This window comes from Calypte anna, chromosome 5A (assembly GCF_003957555.1).
Source record: "Calypte anna isolate BGI_N300 chromosome 5A, bCalAnn1_v1.p, whole genome shotgun sequence".
NCBI lineage: Eukaryota > Metazoa > Chordata > Aves > Apodiformes > Trochilidae > Calypte > Calypte anna.
The window spans coordinates 12,153,673-12,171,392 of NC_044251.1; the positions used below are offsets into that span (position 1 = coordinate 12,153,673).

General features: G+C 38.9%; 1 protein-coding gene across 2 annotated transcripts in view; it reads right to left on the reverse strand.

The window, feature by feature from the left end:
* LOC103529765 (neuroendocrine protein 7B2) overlaps positions 1–17,720 on the reverse strand; it is a 44,804-nt gene that overhangs the window by 12,006 nt on the left and 15,078 nt on the right. Inside the window, exons 1-3 of one of the 2 annotated variants that reach the window (XM_008495253.2) lie at positions 16,827–16,898; positions 15,484–15,716; positions 519–668 (exon numbers count right to left, since the gene is read on the reverse strand). In XM_008495253.2, coding sequence (XP_008493475.2) covers positions 519–668; positions 15,484–15,697 — 364 coding nt within the window. In that variant the 5' untranslated portion in view covers positions 15,698–15,716; positions 16,827–16,898. Of the gene's footprint in view, positions 1–518; positions 669–15,483; positions 15,717–16,743; positions 16,760–16,826 lie in introns of those variants that run through there. The other variant, XM_030451601.1, reaches the window with a different exon arrangement.

The following is a 17,720-nucleotide window of genomic DNA, read 5'->3' on the forward strand; positions in this document are numbered from 1 at the left end:
GAGCCTGTCTGCAAGGAGCTGGGGTATGTCCACACACTTCTCCATTTCTTGGCAAAGATGCACCCTCAGTGAGCTATAAAGCCACGTGGATTGGAGCCAAGGTATCTTAAATATTGACTCATGGTCTGGGTTGGAGATCAGGGCAGACAGTTTCATTCCTCTTGGCACAGTGAAAGTCTCTAAAATAAGGGTAAATCTTGTCTATACAGAATGATAACTTTTTTTTCAGGGGTCAGCCTAAAAATGAACTCCCTCGGGAATGAGATGCTACCATAAATCTCACCATCTTCCACTCCAAGGTAAAGATGATTTCTTCCCTTTCTCCTTCTCTAGTCATATAGTGATACAGAAGGTGCACATAGTGAAAAAAAATAAATCTCTTCTAAAACAGTTCTGCTGCTGGGATAGAGAATGAAAGAAAACACCCTTTGTTGATCCAATGTTGTATTGCCAAGTCCAGCACTGAAAGCCTCAATAGTACAGCAAAGTTAGAGGTGTGAAAGGTACAGCAGAATTACCTGTCTTTCCAATAGGGCAGGGATTTGGAGGGTCAGGATATCCTTGATCTTCACTGAAATCCTTTGGTATGTTGTCTCCTGTCAGTTCAGCCACGATGTTTGGGATGTTGCCATAAGGACCCAAGTGCTGGAGACCCTCGTGTGCACCACCTAGAAAAGACAATTTACACACCACTGTCTTTTTACAAGGTTAAAACTATAAATGCTTTAGTATTCAGACTTTGATTTAAAACACATATGACTGCTATAGAGACAGACCCAAGTGTAGATTTCTGAAGTCTCTTTTAGAAACATAACCCTGTGATCTAACTCAGATAACTTAGGTAATGAGAAATGAAGTTAGGAACCAAAATTAGCCACCTATTATTAGTCTTAGGTTTGATTTTTTGCCTTAATTATTTAAGTTACAGGTGAGAAAATGCAAAGAAAATGAAACATGAAACAGTAATGGAACTTAATGAATTTACAGCACAATCATCTCTGGTCACTGATATTGTTCACTGAAGCAAGTAATAACTGAAGAAGACATGGGAAGACAGTGTTACGGCAAGAAGGCAAAGTTAATGATGCTGTGGAAAGAAATAATACTATTTGCACAGCCCAAAATACAAGAATGAATTAAATCATGTGAGCTGACCCAAGATATAACAAATTTGGTTGTATACAACTAGGAAAACTATTTTTAAACCAAACCCTTTCCTAAACAAAAATTTTAGCTTCCTGCAGGAATGGTGAAAAGAGATTTGAGTCCATATTATTGTTGAGAGGAGTCCTTGTGCACGTACACCTGCACAGACGTGAAGCTATGGGATGAAGCATCACATTCAGGAACTTGTACAACTTTACTTAATATCTCAGTTCTAGAAACAGGCTTTTATATATCCCCCCATGGGACTCAGAGCACCATCACTACAGGATTACAACAGCAGAGTGCAGCAGCTTTTAGAACCCAGTGGCAGAGGACATGCTGATGGCTTCCTGTTCTTGGACACATAGAAATGGTACCAGGGTCCAGCTGAAGAGAGGCGGGAGGGGCTGTGGATGTCCTTCCTTCTTATATGGACCTCATCTTGGGCTCCTGGCCTTTGACAAACAGGGTCCTCCACTGAAGTTTTGGGAACCAAGCTCAGGCCTTTCTCTCTATGACTGTCTACAAGTATTTATCTGTTCCAGGTCTTTTCTGCATGCACTACTGGCCCAATGCATCTACAGGCTAAAACCCAGATACCTGAACTTTCTAAATTTAATTGTTCAGTATTCTTTTGAATTTCAAACATATAAAAACTTTGTTTCCAGCAGACTCTTTTTGCCTGCCATAAGGCAGCCACCAGACACATTGCAGCAACAACTAGGGCAGTTATTGAGTACTGAGATCATTGCATGACTTTTTTTTTTAACAATTTATGTAATGAGTAATAACACACAGTCAATATACAGATTTCACTAACAATGAATGAGATGAACAGGAATTTGAATAATGGAAATATGTCAGTTACAGAATGAATGCTCACTTGATTATATATTTAGATAGTAATATTTTCTATTTCTTTAGTTCTTACAGATCCAAAAGATTGGATGAGCATGGAAGCTGCTCCAGAGGAATTATTCAAGTACTCCTGTCCCAACTTAAAAACCAATACTAAGATTGTAACTTGCACCTTTTATGCAGCTAGGCATTGTAAACTAACATAATCACTTTCAAAAAATTGCTAATATAAGGCAATCTTGTAAAATTTTATATTAATTTCTACATTTAAGAGTGGCAGTTGAGTCAAATTATCTGTATTTTGCACATGATGAACTGGATTATCAAATAATCTGGCACAATAATTACTGTGCCAGGAGCAAGTCTGTCTATAACAATATGTATTTCAACTTCATGTCTATGATGGACTTGAATCTCATAAAAATTCTAATTTTCACCCTCAGATAAAGTCGTATTATTCTGTAATGCAACTCTGAAAGAAAATTTTACATTTATATCATAAAAGTAGTCATATAAAGACTTGGCATCTGGGTTACATGGGGTTTTCTTTTGTAGCTGGCCATAAGGCCTATAAAGCGAGAATATAGTTATGCATATCATGAACTTTGTTATACATTTACACTCTACTGTCAACACAAAGATGATGCTTGTAAGAACTGTATGGATTCACAGTCATGCTATGGTGATCAGACTAAAAATGCATGAGATACATTTAAAACAAAGTCATTTAATCTACCATCTAATATATACTATGAAATATTTCTTTTGTACAGAGCTCCTTCACATGAAGATTGATTGCATATATGTACTTAAAAGCATCAGGTTATGATTCTGCTGTAAACTACAGAACCACATAATCAATATGTGTTTGAACATCCTGTATACAATGTGGTTCACTATGGGACAATCCATCAGATAGAAGCACATCTACCCTTGGATGTGGTGCAGACCTCTTGGCACCAAAGCTCCATCCATAAAGAAAACAGAAGTACTTAGCAGGCTCCAGTGTGCTATATATACATGGAAGTTTAAGCTGGCTGCCAAGAATTCCCTTGACTGAGTACAAAACAATCTTTTTATATTAATATAAAGGATTGTTTCCTTTAGGTATAAATGTCCAAGATCGTTTAAGGGTGTTTCCTTTCTTTCCAAAAGAGCTGGAGACAACAGCACCTGCTCTGGTGCCGTAATTTAGCACGCTTGAGTGATTTAATGGCATTAGGAAGGCTCATTCCTTATAAAATCTGATAAACAGTGCACTCAGTAAAGACTGCAGTAATAAATATTAAATGCTATGAATATGCCATATAGGGATATTACATACAGTAATTCACAAGCTGCTTTAGTTTTGGTATTGTATTGTAACTGATTTGAAGAAACATGTAAGTATTAAATACACTGCAGCTACAGAGTCAAAATATTGTGATACAAATATATACAGTCATCTCCAAAAATAGCACAGGATGGGTCTCTTGAACCCAGACCAAACCTTGAGGCAGAGACTGAAAGAAAAAAGGCAAGACAACTAAATACTGAGGAACTTTTTGTAATTCCCTATCCAAGGGAAGCACGAGATACATCACTGTTAAATTATGTGTACTTGGACTAGCAAAAATCTAGAAGAAATATACAGAAAATATTCCTGTCTTGAAAGGATGGACTAGGTAAATCATAGGTTTTCCCATCTCTGATTATTTCTTGTATGAACTGGTTTGTGCTACATCCTTACAAAAAAACAAAACAAAACCAAACCAACCACAATTGAACAATCAGCTCCTTCCATGTGCGGGATTTCTGTGTGCACATGTGGTTATTTTATGTTCCTAAAGGATAAACTCGAGATTTAGATCTTTTGGCCAGATATATACATATATGTGGCCATCCTCTTGCATCATTCTTGAACTGCTGCAGAGCAGAAAGAAAAAAAAAAAAAAAAAAAAGGAACAATGACTCTCCCCATTCATATAGTTCTGGAAAAGTCCTTAATTATCTCAGAAACTGCTGCTGTTATGTCAATTGGAGATATTTGGAATGGCTACAAATCTAAAGTGCACACATTTTAGTTCATTTCTTTGTAGAAATGTAGGTAGAGAGACAATACAACCACTCTGCACTTAGAGAAAAAGAATTTTAAAAAGGAGGGAAAGAAAAACACAGAGCGACTTCTTTCCTGACAGTGTCTTCCCTGTTTAAATGCATCAGTGGAAATGCTGTTAGTCCAGTGAATTTCTAGTTGCTGCTACTCATCTATTGGTAGCATAAACTAAAAAAAATCTGCTCTCTGAGGCAATCCCATATCAAATATAGACAGGCAATGCTGCCCCCAGAAGAGTAACTTTCAAAAAGACAGTGATAATGGAATTTCAAAAATGTAAAATGATTGTAGAATATTAAGGATCAAATCAGGCTGTCAGTCTGACAGTTTCCCAAGTCAAGGTACAGATAGGTTTACTTCACTTAGAAATCCAGAAAAGGGGTGGTTTGGACAATCTTAGCAAAGAGATAGAAAATAAAACAGACCATGAGTGTCAGTTATGACTAAATAAATACCAGATCCCAAATTAAAGCCTTTTAATACAGTTATGCTGGCTGCCTCAGTTTCATAGTTTTGCTCTTAAACATCCTGAAGCAGATTCTTAAAATGCCCAGGCCCTTTGCCAATGCACCAAGTAAGAGTAAGAATAAGAACTGCACCTCTTATGATCTTGAGCTGTAGAAACTCCAAGCAAATCTGAGCTGCAAGGGAAGGCTGTTATATTTCATCCCATTTGTGCAGAGGAATTAAATAGATATTAATCAGAGATGTAATACCATCTTTGCTTCGCAAAATCTTTTGTTAATCTAGACTATTAGTTCATATTACTGGGGAAAACTTTGAAAACAAATTCCAGTGTGTCCTCCCTGATACAGAGAGAGCCTTCTCCAGGCTGCTTGCTCTATCTACCTTTGCTGTGCTTTAATGTCTCATCCCTAATAAAATTCAAGTCTGGCAGAATGCTTTCTGAAGCTCTTCTATCTGAAAATGGAACACAATTCATTAAACTTCCTTTTTCCTTTTCCTTTATTATCTGCAGGACTTCCCACCATGTAGTCTGATCAATTCAAACTGTCAAAAGAATCCTAAATGCAAAAAGGCATTTTCATTTTCCTTATCCTTTCTAATGTCACTAAAAGCTTTACAGTCCTAATGACATTTTCCCCTTTCATCTTCACCTACCTTCATCCTGATTGCTGAAATGCCTCTCAGGAAATGAGAGGCACTGAAAAACATATAAATTACTACATTTTCTCTCTTCCAGAGGAGCTGCTAAATAAGAGAATGGGAAAGAAGGAAGAGCACAGGAGAACTAGAAATGAAAAAAATGCAAACCTAGCTAAATTCTTTAACCACTCAAAAGCATGCCACAAGAAACCCTAAACAACTACAGCGATACATACTCTAGCATCTCAGATTCCAGGGTCAGCTTGTGTTCTCCACAATGACTTTCTCCACAAACTTTCTTCAAAGGATAAAGATTATTTTTCTTTTTCTCTGCAGAGGGACAAATTCCTTTCAGTATGTTTTCCACAGCCTTAAGCACACATATCACACAATTACCGACCTTGCTTTCAGTGAATGACTCCATTTTATCCCATTCTTAATTGCAACCAGTCCAAATATTTAAGATATGAAAAGCTTTTATTGTGAAATGGTTAGGACCAAAGTAACGCCCATGCCTCTTACAATAAATTTCTAACAGTAGCTTATGTTATTATTATTCTCTATTCAAATTGCATGCACAATTAAAATAAAAAAAACAAAGCAGCAGTTCACTTGCTGGCAAAGTGCAAAAATGATATCTTAGGTCTCACTGGCTTAAACTCTAATGGACTACAGTAGTTTGCCCTTGAGTCTAAGCAGAAAGCTTCTGTACTTCACTCTCTTGATAAGTTCACCCTTTTGCAAAGTGCAGTCTGCAGCCAGAGTGATGTCCTCAGGCACATGGACTCCTGGCACCCTGTGCCAGCAGAGCCAAAGGAAAGCACATCCAGCAAACAACAGGCACCTGCCTCAGCATCACCTTGCTAGTGGCTGTGCATGCAACACGTGGCTTTCTGGAACAGGGAAACAAAAGGAAGGAGGTGATTTATTTTATCCCATAAGGGACGGGACACTACTGCTATCCTAGAAATGTGAATGTGCCAATGGAAGACTGGAGCACTTTTTTCATTAGCATTGACACTGGCTGCATAAGAAGATCAAGGGCTCCATCACTGTCAATACACTCATAGAAAAATACTCCTTTTGCTCCTAAAATGCCAAGCTTGGAGACACTGGAATGGTCCAAAACAGGACCATACTTGCAATTTACGGAACTTCACAAAGTTTTCATGTTCATTTCCCATTCATAGTAGTTTCAATTCTATTTTTCATGCAGTTAGGTTGAAGTCCCAGCTGGCTCTGCACCAGAATTGTTCAAAATCTTCACATGCCTGTCCCACAGCTGCCAGCAGTGTGTTTTCTAACTTCCCCAAAAGACTTCAACATGAATTGTGCCACCGTGGGGCAAGAAGGCTCCCAGGTGTCTGCTTTGGTGAGCAGGTATAACCTCACAGCTCCAGAAGCAAAGGCCACCTATCGAAAACTTCTGACAACACGGCCCAAGTCAAGATGAGGTTTCTTTTGCTCTTGAGTTTTTGGCACACAATGAAGACACAAGAGACCTGTGAGGTGACGCAGTGCCCTGACAGGTAAGACCAGGCCTGATGCTGCTCTTTGGCACTGCAAGAAGGACTCAAGCCAGCCAACCTCATGTACTAAAACATCCCCAGGGGAGAACCCAGCTTCTTCCTCCCTCCTGTTCTGCAGCTGAGAACATTTCTCTTCTCATTCATCCCTCCAGCAGCTGTGAGGACACTATTGAAAGCCCACATCATGGGAAACAGAGAGAATAGCTCTAGAAACCTCCAGAACGTGCCAGAGGTGTCTCCTGCACAAGACAACACGATCAAGAAAAGCAAGAATATTTTTTGTCTAGACTTCTAAAAATATATTTTCATAGAAGCAAATAAGTTTTAAATTATTTCCTTACTGCAAGTTAATTTAAAATTCAGATGGAAGCAAGGAAAATGTACATTATATTAAGAGCAATACAAAAGAGGTATAAATCCTAAAAAATCCTAAAGATTTAACTTATACATTTGAAAGATGCAGGGAAAAAAGTCTAAAAATCAGGAGCTCATCATAATTTGGCTGATCTTCAACAGCAGATTTTTAAATACTTATGAACCATATTCTATTGCTAGATAAAAATTTATTTTCATATTAAATTTCTATATACCATTTGCCAACACCAGAGAACAGAAGCTATTGTATTACCTCTCCTCGTGAGGTTTCTTACCTCTCTTATTGGACTATTTCCCTCCAGTAATATGTACAAAAAAAAAAAAAAAAAAAAAAAAGAAAAAAAAGAAAAAAAAGGAAAAGAAAAAAGGAAAAAAAAAAAAAAAAAAAAGGAAGGGAAAAAAGGAAAAAGGGAAAAAGAAAAAAGAAAAAAGGAGAAGGGAGAAGAAGAGGGAAAAGCAAAACAGAAAAGGAAAATCTTATGAAAACCTTATGAATAGCAGCAGTAGTCTGTACCACATAACAGTGGTTTGTGGGCAGTTTCAAGAGCTGGAGTCACTTTATCTTCTTGGTTCCTCAAAAGAGGAACATGACACATTTACTCCTTCCTGCATCCACAAGAAGAGGACAACTATATACACGTTGTTTCAAGAAAAGGTTCAAAATCTCTGATCTAAATAATCCCTTTAGGCAGACCCACATGCAAATAACAAAAAGCTAGAGAGAAATAGGGATGAATACACTTTTCGTCTTGCACTTCCCAGTGACTGACTTCTCTGAAGAGCACACTGGGCATCGAGGAAGGGAATTTCCCCAAACTGAGAAGTGACAGAGCCCACAGTGGTAACACCCTCAGCCTTGCTGGGTCCTGCTCCTCAAAAGGGAAAGCTGTCAAACACACCAAGGTAACAGGACATCACCTCCACAAAACAACACAAACACCAACTTTTCCCTGTTATTATTCACTACTTGTCATGGCTTATAAGTTCATAGGGAATCAAGGACACTATGGTCCAAATTTTCAAACAATTGCCTGCTATAAAGAACAAACAAACCCATACCAATTTATTATTTTCCTGTTGGTGGGGTTACAAGTATAATAATTTTAAAAGGAATTTCTTCATAGAGCTGTACCATAGAGCTTACTGGGATAAAGAAAGTTCACTGTAAACCACTGGTGTCATTTGGCATTGTCATTACCTTTTAAATTTAGGAATTGCCTCTTTTAAGATATGTACCACTGTCTGGTACTCAAATTCTGGTTATGCTTGACATTACAATTTGGGGAATAAAGTACAAATAAAATTATAGGTATTTACAGTCAGGTCTATACAGATGTCTGCCACACTACTGCATAAATAAATGTAGCTTTACAATTTTCCTTTTATGTTATAAATTTGAAATGTCCATATTAAATTTAAAAATCATATTTCTTGGACTGTTTCAGTAACTTGAAAAAAAAACACCAAAAAAACATTCCTGAAAGTGGAGACTAGTAAAGTAATGTTGGTGTTTGATTTTGCACATTAAATGTCAGGCACATAACGCAGGTTTTTATTAAATTTGTGTGCTTCAGCAAAAGCAGTCCCAATGTGAATGTAACTTCATGTCTTAACTGCAGTAGGACTTTTTCTACAGACAAATGCAATAATCCAAATCCTGAATGAATGTCTGGTCCTGTTGAACTCATCTGACACTAAACAGTGGCCCTGAAATAGCAGAACTGGCTGCAGAAGGTCTGCCCCAGCCCAGCAACTGAGGCAGATGCTGACAAGAGGATGTATATTACAGCAAAGAGGATGCAGCCACCACATTCCCACATTTGCTGACCCCCATATATCATACTCCCCAGGGTCAATTACTTCTGATCGCCCAAGAAAGTACAAATATATCCAGGTATAAACACAGCACACAGCGGCCCAAAAGCAAACGAGTCATTTCTCTAATTGACAGAGATGTCAGAGACAAAAAATGTCATTTCTACAGTTGTTTCAGTGACTCTATTTATAAGCAAAAGTTTTGGCAATCTTCTAATAAGATTTTACTGTCCTAGGAGGAAACAAGTAGCAGTCTTGAAGGTATGTTACAGGCCAGACAGCAAGGTAATCCTGCACTGTTTTAGTTTTCTTATTAAGAAAATGGAAACAAAGTAGATGTTATTAACGTGCATGAGATATCTGCATAGTTTTTCAGATAGTATATTGCATGCAAAGTGCTATTTGTAGAGTCTGTGCTGACAAGTTATTAACTACCTGTTGTAAGTAGAAATATTAACCTGATGTTCAACACTCTTCTGAGTTATATCGTATCAGTCATGGAAACAGTAACTTCCTCTTCCTAAACAGGTATTTCTTTCCTTACAAAATAATCAAATAAACCCCACTTTTTTTTCAGTAGCTATGAGCAGTCTCTGCAGGAGAGTCAAAAGCCTCTCAAAGAGGCATCATATTTCCTTATTCCTACAAACAATCCAAGTTTAAGAGACATCATTTAATACTGTTGCTGAAATTGACAGAACCCCTCTTCTATTGCAGACTGAAAACTTCAGGCTCTCTGGGCTGTCATGCCAGCACGTTTATCAGCCATCATCTTGTTTCAAGTGTTTCTAAGAAATGAAAGCAAAAGAACCAAATCAAACACAAACAAACCACTTCAGAGGCTTTCTGTAGTGTTGACTTGTACACGAGGCAATGAAAACGTAAGGAGATGACATTTCCCATCACGAAGTGTTACCAACTGCCCGAGTTGAGCTACTGGTGCCCCCCTGTGTTTAAGTGAGATTTAACTGTTCTCCTATTCACGCTGTAACAGCCCTGAAATTTGCATTACACACATATTCCCTTCCCCTCTCCCCCAGAAAACCCTTACATATTGACAGAAACCTACAAACATGTAAAGGAAGCTAAAAAAACCCCACGACCCATGTGGTCTTTTATTTCATAAACTCCCTGCCAGGCAGAAAACAAAACTTCTGTGTTTTGGAAATATTGAAGACATTTATCTCATTTTTTAAATCCCCTATTAATATAGGTACAGCCCCCTTCTTGTCTACAGAAAACCTGAGTATAGTCCAGTGGTGCTTGTACAGTATTTTAGTGATAAACCCAAATAGTAACTACAGAAATACAGCTACTCATTAAAAATTCCTGGTTTGCTTTTGGTTTGTTTTTTTTTTTTTTTTTTTTTTTTTTTTCCTTTTTCATAGATGCAGCTAAGTGATTCTAATATAGTTTTCTGAAAAGGTAAATTTAAAATCACTGCGAATCTCATTAGAGAATTACACCGATTAAGTTATGTTTATTATTTTATAGGAATTGGGGGATGTGCAGAAAGAAAATCTAATTGTTGGTCAGCAAAAAACCAGCAGCTCCTAAGATACCACCGTGGGTGTTAAAACATCTTCACTTGTCACTCATGATGCAGGATCTGCTTAGCTTCTGCTGTGCTGACAGGCCTCACACCATCCGGGTGTCAGCCAGCAGATTCACAGTATTTTGACATATTTACCCTGTGATCAGCTTCCACAAAGCCCTAGGAAAGGAGGAGACATCTTCCTCTGTGTGTTGGGGATGGAGGAGCCATCCTCCCCAGGCAGGTCACTGCCACTGCTGGAGAAAAGCCACCACCCTCACCAGCTCTCCTTCGATCACACACAACTTGAGCTTCACAGTCATTTCTTGCTAGGTTAAACTTTTTCTCAGACATTTTCTAAACTCTACTCCAGCTTTAGCAGCTTGACCTGAAGTAACTTGACAAACACAAAAGGAAGGAAACCAAAACAAAAATAATAAGAAAAGGCAGTAACTTCTTTCCATTAAACAAACAGCACCTTTTTTCCTATCCACTGTCAAGAAAACTATTTGGTTATCCAGGAAGAAGAACACATACTGATAAACATATTTTCTGAAAAGCATCCATCTTTTAGCTGTCTTTGATACACAGCAACTTTGTGACCTAACTGACTACAGCTAAGTCGGCCCTAAGGTTTTTTTCAGGGGTGGGGAGGTGGGGTGAGGAAAGAACACATGTAGTTCCTTGCAACACATTCACTCTCTGTTTTCTAGCATTTTAAAGTCAAAACATGATGATTAACACCAGCAAAAATGTAGATAGCTGAGATGGAAAATGGGCGTAATTAGGAAATCTGCTCATGAACTAACAGCAATAGTATTTTTGTTACGTATAAAATTATTAAGATCTTATTCATCTGGAAAAGGTTATAATAACCACTCAGATTTGCAAGCATTTCTTTCTAATTTGGCTGCTAGTATAAACTTGTCTAGACTATGGTAGCTTAAATCTGTTTCCAAATTCCAAAGACACAGAAATTAATTTTTCCTGATAGCACATTGTTTGCAAATGTACACATACAAAGTGGGAAATCTTGGCACTTTGAAAATCAATGATACTCCTGGAATCCTGGCTCTGCTGAAGCTGGTGGCACCCCCATCTATCTACACTGCTGCTTACCCTACCAGGGCAATTTCAGACAAAAACATTTTCTTGAGTAAAACAATTTTCTGTAGGAACATATTAAATTTCTTAGTCTCTTATTGGTAATTTTTTTTTAATTCTGAGATGAAATAGCTGGTTAAAATGAGTAACAGATGTGCTTCAGAACAGTCAATGGGTTGATAATGAGGATGCTGGCATGGGATTAACCACATTTTAATTGTCCACACTGATCACTGCAACCTAGAGTCTGAAAAACAACTGTAAGTCAACATTCTTGGCAGCTTAGAATATCTCATAGATAATATGAATTCCACTTCCAGTTCTACTCTCCACTATTTTCAGGCAAAAATTCCCAATGAAGACAGTGCCTCAGGAGAGTAGTTAGTGAATTACCACTTTGCCATGATGGTACTTAGTATGAAAACTCTATTTTGCTGTGACATATTCCAGTTATTGTAAAGACTCTTTTTTCCTTTCCCCCTTAGTTTCCCCCTATATTATCTTGTAGATTTTCTGAAGCACTTGCACACACTGTTTATACAGTAATAACAGTGTAACTATGTCGTGCTATGGAAAGCCCAGAGGTGAATCCTTCAGAATCTGAAAACCTGGCACTGATGTCCCCTAAAAAAGACACACAATTACTTTTTCTTTAACTCAGCCTAATTCCTTATTGTTCAGATGGGCACTGCTGTTAACATTAATCACAAAACCTCTCTCAATCCTCCTTAATACTCCTGTCAACCAATACCTGTGCTACAGACACAGGTTTTTTTTTGCTTAAACATCACAACCCATGAGACTGTTTCTTGTGCTGCTCAGTTCACTTTCTTTGCATGCTCACCAAGCATTAAATGTGACACAAACAGCTGTAAGAGCAGAGATTGGAGCCTCTTTCCCTGAGGAAAGTCTCTTTCTAAATCATGGGGTGGAATTTCACAAAATATATAAGATCTAAAAGCACCACAGAAAACAACAACAAGAACAAAAAACAATTCAGAAAGATCACAATCCATTTACTATCCTGAGCATTACATGTCATCTGCCCAGAACTGGGCAATGCCTCGTGGGACTCCTTGTCCAAATGCCTCCTGCCCTCATTCCTCACCAGAGGACAAGGTCCTTGCCTGAATCCAGTTCCTATTCTGGTTTGTTTAGAAAACATGGGCTGTCTGGAGCCACTGGGAGGTCAGGAATGCCAGTCTCCTGGAAATAATCAAGTAGTGGGCAGACTGTGGGGAAAATGGTAAAAACTGCAGTTTTTCAGGCAGATACCATATAGGGAAGCATTATGTATGGGATTTTGAATAAATGTCTTACCATGCCATTTTAGCAGTTCTGTTTCTGCAGTAGACATCTAATAGAAAGTCAAACCCATTGTGCAGGTTTTCCCCCAAATTACACAAAAATAAATATTCAAAAAGGATAAAACAGAGCATTACTAATTGATCTGGTATATTAACTGGTATAATAAATTCCTAAGTCTTTCAAAAATGTAATAGTCAAAATAACATGTAAAGAATGAAATGCAAATTTTATCAGGTTAGCTGCCTTGCAGGTAGTTCTTTCATCTATATTTTTAAAAAATCATTGTGAAAATTTACTGACTTACATGTACATTTAAAAAAAGCAGTATGAGAGTATGTTAATCATGTTAATCTTGTAAATGGAACTAACATTTTGAAAACACTTCCTCAAACTGAAGTTTCTAATCAGATATTTTAATACCTTTATCTCTACTGATACAAAGATAAAAACGATCACAAGAAATCAAAGAAAGACCAAGTGATCACTATTTGAAAAAATTACTGCAAAAGATTCCAGGAAAACCAATGTTTGACATGAAGATCTTATTTTACACATCTATTTCTATACCTCAGAGTGTTTTTTCCTTTTGAAGAAATTTCTCAGTATGCTGTTAAATATACATTGGAGACTTGAAAAAAAAGAGTGTAATTTCAACTGATCAAGAGGGCAATGTTAAGTATGACCAAAAAATGGGCTAATCACCTTTCAATCTTACTGTGCTATATAAAGAGAAGACAGTCCTGTAACAAAAAGGAGGGAAAAAAATAGTTTTGGCCAACTTGGTTCTTGTGGAAGATGGTATGAAAAAACCCCTCAAGGACCAGAAACTTATTATTCCTTATAATTCCAATGTTTTTGTTGCTTTTTTGTTTTGTTTTGTTTTTAAAGTAGAAGAAAGGGACATGGAAGATAAAATTATTAACTTCTACCAGACTGTCCCAATTTCATTTTATACAAACACTCATAAAGGAGAGCAAAAGGGCACAGACTAAATTTTACCCACTGTACCCTAATCTCTGTCAATTAAGTTTGCAGAAAAGCAGAAGTTTATCAACATTTGTTTGGAAAACACATAACTTTAGGTCTGCTATTATCTGGTAGAAATGCCTATTTAGTTTTAATCCTCTCCTTAGCCCCAGTTAAGGCAATCATATCTCTTACTTTGTAGATTGGAATAGGGACAAAATAAAAGGCACAGGTTTGTGAACTGTAAAGACTTGCTAGAGCCTTGTGAAATTGGTTTAATTCTGAGAGAGAAAAGTGATGATAGTTTTTGCTCAGTTTTGGTGTTTGCACATAAACTACAATATAGAGTTGCATATTTTCAGCCTTTTGTTGTTCAGCCCCCCCAAAAAAAGCCAGTTTATTACAATTTGAATAGTAATACATTGCAACATTATCCTAATACCCAACTTTTGAGTGAGATATTTCAGATGGTTTACATGGCTATAAAAGATGGATGGCACATAAAGCTTACACAGACCAATACCAGAAGTATGGGCCAGGAAAATGAACACGAGCCCAGATAATTAATCTCAGCAACACAGTGCTGTGGTGCTACCTCTGGATGCAGCTAGAGGCTGGAAACTGTCCTAGAGGTGATGCAGGGAGAGGAGCATCTATGACCCTTCCACCCCTGCAACCAGAGCCCTGGTTCCCTTGCAGCTCCACATGCTCCAGCACTGAGACTGAGGCTGCACAGCTTTCTGCACCATGTAGGGAGAACCCCACAAGTAGGGCTTCTCCTTTTATCTCACATACCATGGCAAATATTTCATCTCATCTGGTCTGCAAATATTTTTTAAAATCCATGAAATTTGGGCTCTGTAGATCACATCTGTTTTATGTGAAATATCTAAGTGCTGTATTTCATAGAATCATAGAATCATAGAATCATAGAATCATAGAATCATAGAATCATAGAATTGGCTGGGTTGGAAGGGACCTCAGAGATCATTGAGTCCAACCCTTTTACCACCGTTGTGGTTGCTAGACTATGGCACTGAGTGCCACATCCAGTCTCTTTTTAAATATCTCCAGGGACAGAGAATCCACTATTTCCCTGGGCAGCCCATTCCAATGCCTGATCACTCTCTCCGTAAAGAAATTCTTTCTAATATCTAACCTAAATTTCCCCTGGCACAACTTAAGACCATGCCCTCTTGTCTTGTTGAAAGTCGTCTGGCAAAAGAGACCAACGTCCACCCGGTTACAACCTCCTTTCAGGTAGTTGTAGACAGCGATGAGGTCTCCCCTGAGCCTCCTCTTCTCCAGGCTGAACAGCCCCAGCTCTCTCAGCCTCTCCTCATTTATGTTCATTATTGAGGAAGCATTTAGTAAAACCACTGTTTTTAGGTATTTAAGAGTAAACACTTGTAAGATGACATGACTTTTTCTACAAGACCATTACATAAAACGCTCCCACTACATCTTCTGCTACAATCATTATATTGAGTAAAGTAGACAATGATTTCAAAGCAAAGATCAAGCAACAACATGGTGAAGAAGCCCTTGATTTTAAACTCAGGGTATTCTGCATGTATATGGAAAGCAATAATTATTACCAAAGAATAGTAATAAATTAATTAAATCTCACAGGAGAAATTAGCTACCTTCAATGCTTTGTGGACCAACCAGATTCATAGCCTGGTGTGCTGGATATTCTACGCGGGGCCTGGCAATGCCCAATTGCTCCATAACCCCATGGAGGAGCCTCTGAATATCTGCTTCAGAAACCCTATCAGGGCTTCTAGGGCTGTGGCTAAAAGCTGAAGTCAATCCAAAAGCCAGCAGAATTATCATGTTACAAAGCAAAGTAGCTGTCATCCTGGCGGCCACTTGTATCCTGTGAAAAAGAAAGGAATTTGATTATAAATGACAGTGTCAAAAAGTCCATCACACGTGCTGGCAATAACTCCTCTGATTTTAGTCCTGCACATCATGGTTTAACTACTGCAGCTTCTATGGGCAGCTGAAAATCTAGCCAGATGGAAAGTATGGGGTGGGGAGAAATCGGGTGCATAGGTTCTTCTCATATATATGCAAAATAGCAAACCACAAAAAACATTTTTCTGATTTTCATTTGATTTTCATTAATCAATAACTGCAAACAAAATGGATTCACTGATTCATTTAATGTGAATGTTTCCCCTTCCCCTCCTGTTTATTGTTCTACTTTATAAAGCTCAGGGATAAAAGCAAAATTTTCATCAGCTAGGAACTGTATTTTCCAAGCTTTATTCTTGCACTGCCTGAAAAATTAATATCTAGAAACTGCTGAATGATGTGCATATTTCATTTGTACCTCACGAGGCTTGCTACCTTGAGTTATTTTCTGTAAATGGCTGTAGAACATAGAAAAGGAAAATGTAGAACGAGGAAAATCAAAAACAAACCCAAGCACCACTCTACTGTCCTCTTTGAGAGCCTGAATTGTAATCAGAATTCTTGTTCCTTAGAGCTCCGTTCCCCCTCACCTCAGAGAATGATTAAAATACATCACTTCCAGTCCCCTGAATAAACACAAAACCCTCGTCTTCCTTAAAACACAGATCCTGCCTGTTTAGCATCCACACCAGATGCATAAAAATGTCCGATTGCTCCCACCACCCCACGCAAGGCACCTGAAATCGTCTTTGAGGCAAAAAATGGCTGAAAAAAACCGCCCAGCGCTGGGGAGCGTACAACGCCTGTGTGCAGCTCCACCGTCGCGGCTTCACCACCCTCCTCCTCCTCCTCAGGAGAGAGCTGCCCGCCGGCTCAGCCCCTTCCCTCTGTGAGGAGGAGAAAAGCCTGAGCTCTACACAGCGCTCCCCGGGAGCTGAGGAGCAGAGCTACCGCCCCGCTGGGCTACGAGACAGCCGGACCCTCACCCCCACAATCCGCCCCCCGACACCCGGTCCGGATCCTTCGCGCACGGAGCCCCCCGGCCCGGTCCCGGTAGGGCCGCACTCACCTCCGGCTTCTACCGCGGTTCTGCGGACGCGGCGGCTCCGCGGCCGCGCATCCTCCGTGCGCAGCCACGGCCCCTAGCCCCCCCCTTTCTTTCCCTTCGCAGCGAGGCCCCGCCAGCTTCCCCAGGGAACATGCTCGCCCGTGTTCTGGCTGCCGGGGGTTTGGCCCATTCAAGAGGTGACACAAGGCTTGAGAGAGGGGGGATTCGAGATCTCTCTTTGCAGCTAAACACAATGATCTAAAAATAAACTGAAGGTTGTTGAGGGATTAACAGCTACTGCAATAAAGGCATGACGTATTCCTAGGATTGTGTCTGTTCTCCCCCTGTGATTTCTTTCCTCCGGAATAATTAGATCAACCATTTACAGAACGATTCTGCCACCAATCCGCAGGTCTAGAGGGTCATAGCACAGCAACCGTCTCTAAGCACTAGCAGGTAAAGGTCTCCAGGTTAAGCAAACCTACACACATCACCCATAACAGAGGTTAACACAAAACCAACTATAAAATTATCTTGCTAAATACAGTCTGGCATTTGATGGCACTTATCAAAACAGTAATTTCTAAGGGTTACTCTATGTAACAAACCTTCACTACTACTCACTTCAATGGGAAATGCTTCATTTTAGCTTGTCTACCAAAAAGCTGAGATTACACCCCAGAAACCCTAACAGATTCAAGAACTACACTTTCAAATGTAGATTACTCTCTTGCTGGTTTCTAGTACTTTACCTGTGTTGGTAATTGGCAGGATTAAGCACCTCCACTGGGCACCTAGTGTTTCTATTTTCTTTCTCCAAAACATCATCAATTTTACATAAATGGAAGTGTGCCTGAACTGTTATGAAATATCTTAGTGGTTCAAGACCATCTTGCACTGACAATCAAAAACAGT